This window comes from Cynara cardunculus (genome assembly GCF_001531365.2).
Source record: "Cynara cardunculus var. scolymus isolate 2C chromosome LG 17, CcrdV1, whole genome shotgun sequence".
In the NCBI taxonomy this organism is placed as follows: domain Eukaryota; kingdom Viridiplantae; phylum Streptophyta; class Magnoliopsida; order Asterales; family Asteraceae; genus Cynara; species Cynara cardunculus.
Genome location: NC_037544.1, coordinates 31245928 through 31251927, shown reverse-complemented (window position 1 = coordinate 31251927; position 6000 = coordinate 31245928). Strand labels below are relative to the sequence as shown.

The window sequence follows — 6000 nt, the reverse complement described above, 5'->3', positions numbered from 1 at the left end:
CCGATATATCACCGATATAACCGATATATCGAATATCGGTCCTGACCGATATTTCGTATTCTGACCGATATAACAGCATAGCTCATAATAACAATACTTGTATGATTTGGCTCAATGACTCACCTTTGGACAGAAGCGCACATCCAGCGTCTCAAGCATGCTGCATTGTGATATGGCAGATTCGACTTCTTCTATGCAAATGTTGCAAGACTAGACAAAAAAGAAACAAGCTTATACTATGAGCATAATAGGATTATTCTAGGTATGACCCAACTGCCTGTTAATTCCCAAAAATTACTAAAATACCCCTTCTATCCTCTTCTAAAATCGATAACAAACTGAGAGCATAACATTGACCACAACAGTCAAAACAGAAAACACAAAAAGAAACAGCAATTGCATACCTGCAAAAACAAGCTAGTCAATCTTGGACACTCCAGCTTCAAAATTTCCAAGGAGCAGCAATTGCTGAGAGATGGTGCACATAATTAAAATCTTTAGTTGCAAATGGGGCAATAACACAAACTAAGCCATGATACCTTAGATTGAGAAGGCACAAATTAGAACATGCCACATCAACTTCTTTCAAGTTTACAGATAAGGAGAGATTTAAGGATGACAGATGGGAAAAACAAGCCATTTGAGGGATGACTACTTTCTTGATATTGGGACAACCAACACAGTTCAGATTTTGTAGCAAACGATGTGGCACATGGAGATCATCCTCAGATAGCACATGCATGGTAAAACTCCAATTCATGTCATGCATGTTCACACATCCATTCAAGCTGAGATGAGTTAAATGAGTACAACAAGCAAGAAGCTCCTCTATGGCATCCTGGCAGAGTGTCCCATATGACAAGTCCAACTCAAGAAGAGTGGGGAGAGCACCATCTTTGTATAGAGCTTCCAGCGATGAGTTGGTAAGATACTTGCATGCTTGCAATTTCAAAACCTTCATGAAAAAAACAAACTAGTAAATCACAAGTAGAAAGACAAAAACATTGGATTTTTGGGGCATAAACAAAAAAGTAACATCAATTTTCATGATTTCAGGAAGCCCGATAATGGGAAACAAAGAAAACAGATTTTCTAAATGATGGAACTCCCATACACATCATCATCTCTCTACTCTACTCCTTCATTTTGTAATTTCTATTTTATTCAAACATATATTTCAGATTTTCTTTTTGGTTAAGAAGTTTCACTACTTTATATTATCGGTTTACAACAAAATCTTACATCCTGTTGTATCTTATGGGTAAACAACTAGCATCATTCAAAAGTATTTATCAAAATCGGGGCCGTCGGCTTGATCTTCCAACGACCGCAATGGCTCGGATAGAGTATAGTCCTAAGAAATGTCTCGGCTTGAATACGAGCTCAAGAGTTTCCCGGAAAAATCTCAATGCCTCACCTGGTTAACTTCTCGCCACAATTTCAGTGGTCAAGGAATACACACAATGATGACGTTTTCTTCTCTGAAACACCTCAACCAGCACACATTTATGGCAACATTCTCTTCATCTTTCTTATCCCTTCACTCTCCATCTCTTCATCAAGAAACAGTAGTACGGAGCTAACCCAACCAATTCGAATATAATCCTGAAAAGAACAAAGCCCACATCTCTAACAACCATTTGTGATGGATGCAATGTCCAGAAGGAAGAAATAGTCATCGTTGGAGCTGGAACCGCCAGCCTCTCCAACGCAGTTTCGCTACACAGGTTACTTTTCTAGTATATATGTATGTGCTTGTGGCTACATATATATTCTGAACTTCATCTCTTTCTTTTATATTTCAAATACCTTTCCTTTCTATCAAAATTTTGTCAAACTTCCGGTAACATTTCCTTGAAAAATCCTTTCTCAAAACCATTTTACAAGCTGGGGGTCTTCTCGGAAACAGCATCTCTACTCCTCAGAGTAAAGGTACAGTCTGCATAATCCCACCCTCCACAGACACTACTCCGTGTAGGATTCATTGGATTCATTTGGTCATATATGCACATTTTCATAGATCATATTATTGTTTATTATATTATAAAAATCTTAGTATCTAAAGAGTGCCTTGCATGTTTGGTCCTTATAATTACATGGAATTATGGATTGGGTCCCTAAAATGAAATATAAATATGTTATTACTTGGTGCAACTTGCCACTGAAGGGAAAAAATTACAATCCCAGGAACTTTTGTACCCTTTAATATAGTAGAATTAGCCCAAATTACAAGATAAAAGTGCATAGAAGGGTGATCCCGACGAAACAAAGCTCAATTTGGCTATGGATAGGGAGGGATGCCTGTAAAAGCAGCCTTCCCCTTGCATTTTGGAGAATGTTGAGACTTCAAGGCTTGCCTTAGAAACAGGAAGAGCCATATATAATAATAGCAATATTTTTGAAGGACCTAGAAATAGCCATTACCTTCAACTGCAGACAGGAATCGAACACAGGCTGCAAGTCCAGCAAGAAGGTGTAGGAAAGATCAAGTGAAGTTAAATGCGGAAGGCAACGCAAAGAAAAGAGCCCATCAGAACCAATAGACGGGCATGACATCAATATCAATGACTCAATAAGAGGGCATGAAGAGGTAGTTGTTGATAAGCAGTCATCCTTCAGTTGGCTGCATAGGTTAAACACACAATGTTAGCATCACATTAGAGAACAACCAACTAAAAGTTGAAGCCAAAGATGTCGGGAGAAAGCAGTAGTAATTGACAATATACAGAGTGAGGCTCCCATGACCTGCAAAATGAAGCGTCCAGAGATTTTAATAGGGGGCAATTAATTACTGCCTGAGATAATACACCGCACCCCTTCAGCTCAAGCAACACCATGGTTGGCGCTTCAATATTGAGTGCATTAAGTTTAGGACAGATTCCGAGATTAAGAGATCGAAGGCCAACCTGGCAAAGGAAAAAAGAGAAGAAAAAGTTTCAATCAGACAAACAATGCCCATACTGAAGAAAGGGTTTCACCGACTGACGGCAACAGACGTTTGTTAGCAAGCATGCAGAAAACAAAAGCACATGATATGTCAAGAACCTAGTTGACAGAATCCTAAAATGCAAAAGACAACCACAAGGGTGGTGCCTGATTGGTTTGAGCTTGGCTCCAAAGGTCAAAAGTACYWGRAGRTCCCAGGTTCAAATCCAAGGAGGAATAAAAATCCCCTTGTGGCCACGGAGGTTCAAATGCGGTGACTCCGGGCTATCTGCAAAGCATTTGCAGGTGGTTGCCCTGGGATTAGTCGGCTCGCATAGCGGGTTGGATATCCAGGTTAATCAAAAAAAAAATGCAAAAGATGCAAGTTAACTCTGCTTAGGTTTAACTCTCTCAGGTTCTCATCGTTCAGAAATAGAAGGCACTATAACTTCCCAACTATTTTTTGTGTCTATTGTACAGTAGATTTTGATGCTTGTCTTATACTAGATTTCATGGGCATCAAAGTCGAATGGTACTAATGATCATTGCAACCCAACTTGATCCTATGCCACAGTTTGGAGAAATTAAGGTATGGTGAAAAATGTAGTGATGCAACCAACAAAAAAAGTCAGTGCCATTTGCAGCATTTTGGGATATGGTACACGGCATTGTCATAGCACTGCTTAAAACTGGTATTTTTGGAATGGTATGATTGACTATTATGTACATCATTTCACTCATTGTTATTTCTAGTTGGAACCAGGAATGGTTAGCTAGTTTTATATTGGCACTCTAAAATGAACATACTAAGACAGAATGTGACTTGTCTTATTTTTTTAGATATTTGTATATTTATATAAACTGGTAGGTGCCATGTGATGTGCCTTTTTCCCAATAGGCACATGCATATGCCACATGTCATAACTGCTACGCTTTAGATGCATTGAAAAAGATTAGTAATTTAGTATACAGAAAAATTAGAAGAATTTATAGAGAATTCTTTTTCTTAATCTCATGAACAAGATCTAAGAACCAATTTAGTTGATGGAAGAAGAGGGGGGGCAGGTCTGAGGATCAACCGGTAGATGGCGAGGGGATTGCTTTTTCCTTGAACAGTTCTTTCAAAAAACGAATCGATTTGATTGCCATGCATTTAATAGGATAGAGTGAAAAATATGATGTATATGAAGCAGATAATAGTGGAAATTACGAATAGGGATAAATAAATCAAGAAATTATTGGCATACAGAAATAGAATACAGGTGCATATATTGCATAAGAAAGATGATGTTTAAGTAATCAAAATAAGATTGCAAAGCAAACTGGTGAGAGAAACATATAGCTGCCATCGGTGGCATAAGTTCAAAACTACAGAGTAAGAACTATATATTGTTATAACTTATAACAAATACGCCTCCATTTGTTTCAGGTATATTTTTGATGGTTTTCAATTTTCTCAGATTTACATTAGACTACGATGCACCATTTAAGACCATTTGCAGTTCTATGCCTTGGTTTCAGTTTTGTAAAAATATATCAAAAAACATGATTAGGAAACATATAGGTGTTGGTAAAACTACTGATAAAAACAATGAAGCAGCACAAAGAAAGCACGTGATGCCATAAGAAAGTAGTAGTTATGCTAGAAAGGACAAGAAATGAGCAGCATAGTGAGTTCACAAGATGAAACTAGAAAATAGAAAAGGTATATGTGATTTATTCACTTACTGGACAAAAGGTTGCTTTTACAAGATGATCACATCCATCCAAAGAGACTTGCTCAAGATAAGGGCAAGTGAGTTCAAGATCAGTAATAGCACGACAACCACCAAGGGAAAGACTGGTTAAAGAATTGCTACAGAATACCACAGCCGTCAAACCCTGAACCAATAAACAATACAACCACACTTAGCAAGTTGATGCAAAATCATCTATAATTGTGCAAAATCAGGTCATAAGCAACCAACAAACTGAGTGTGACAATGATAGGAATGGAAAATAACCATGATGCCACCACCTAGTAGAAGAAACCAAACCAAACAAACTCGGTAGATATATCCCACACAGAGTAGGGTCTAAGGAGGGTAGGATGTACATACACCTTACTTCTAACCCGATGGGTAGAGAGGCCACCATCTAGTAGAAGGTAGCACGGATAATGGATTTGATGCAAATCATATCTGGATCACTACCCATCTCTACTTTTTTGTTAGTAGCACAGTTGCCAGACCCAAATATGCAAAATCAAGCGCATTAGACTTCATGGACCAAACACGGGATTAAAAGGAGAGGCATTTATGAGAGCTTTGACGAGCATAAGATAGACACTACAATTAGAACCAAAAACTGGCCCCTACTAAGATATTCCTCTTTATCACGAGTCGCAGAAAAAAAGACAACTAAAAGCTAGTATAACTAAATTTAAAGATGATCGAATTGACACCCTGTTGCACCACAGGGCAGTAGGCCACAGTTGGTCAGTCCATAATAAGAAATGCAACTTTCAAGTTGGTTATGCCTGGAGGATAGATGCATCCACCTTATTATGCAAAACTATAGTAGAATTTCTCCCTTAATGAACGTTTGAGGAGTCGACGATACCATCGACCAAGAAATACAATACCACCTAAATTACTTGCTAACACAAAACCATAGGTCATCAAGGAGGGATAGATGTATATGCAAGATCGATGACCTTTGAGAATGTGGAACTACAACACAGCCTCACCTAATAAACAAGCTGTCATCAAGAAGGGCTCAAGATGTACATGCAAAAGTAGATGACACTTTTGAAAGAGTTCAACCCTTTTAATTTATATGAAAGGAGAGAAAGAGGCACTCTGTATACTAGAATTTAAATTCGAATTACCAAGGAAATTTCCAATTGACACGTAACTAAAGATGCACAGAATTTCACAACATTTTTTTAGATGCAATTAATTTCAAATAATTGTATCTTGCTCAGCCCAAAGAACAGTATTCGAGATTATAGTTAAAGCTGCTAGTATAAAATTATAATGACTAGTTACGGTAAACATGAAGTGGATAAACAAATATGTTCTTTTTTATGTGCTT

The 6000-nt window shown here is 37.8% G+C and overlaps 1 protein-coding gene across 4 annotated transcripts in view; it reads right to left on the bottom strand.

The window, feature by feature from the left end:
- The window catches only part of LOC112500104 (F-box/LRR-repeat protein 15-like), a 36746-nt gene that overhangs the window by 985 nt on the left and 29761 nt on the right, over positions 1 to 6000 (bottom strand). For 3 of the 4 annotated variants that reach the window (XM_025103401.1, XM_025103402.1, XM_025103403.1), the window contains 6 exons: positions 4654 to 4806; positions 2746 to 2906; positions 2425 to 2623; positions 540 to 955; positions 405 to 468; positions 124 to 210 (listed from right to left, as the gene is read on the bottom strand). In XM_025103401.1, the coding sequence (XP_024959169.1) occupies positions 124 to 210; positions 405 to 468; positions 540 to 955; positions 2425 to 2623; positions 2746 to 2906; positions 4654 to 4806 (1080 nt within the window). Of the gene's footprint in view, positions 1 to 123; positions 211 to 404; positions 469 to 539; positions 956 to 1417; positions 2624 to 2745; positions 2907 to 4653; positions 4807 to 6000 lie in introns of those variants that run through there. The other variant, XR_003067322.1, reaches the window with a different exon arrangement.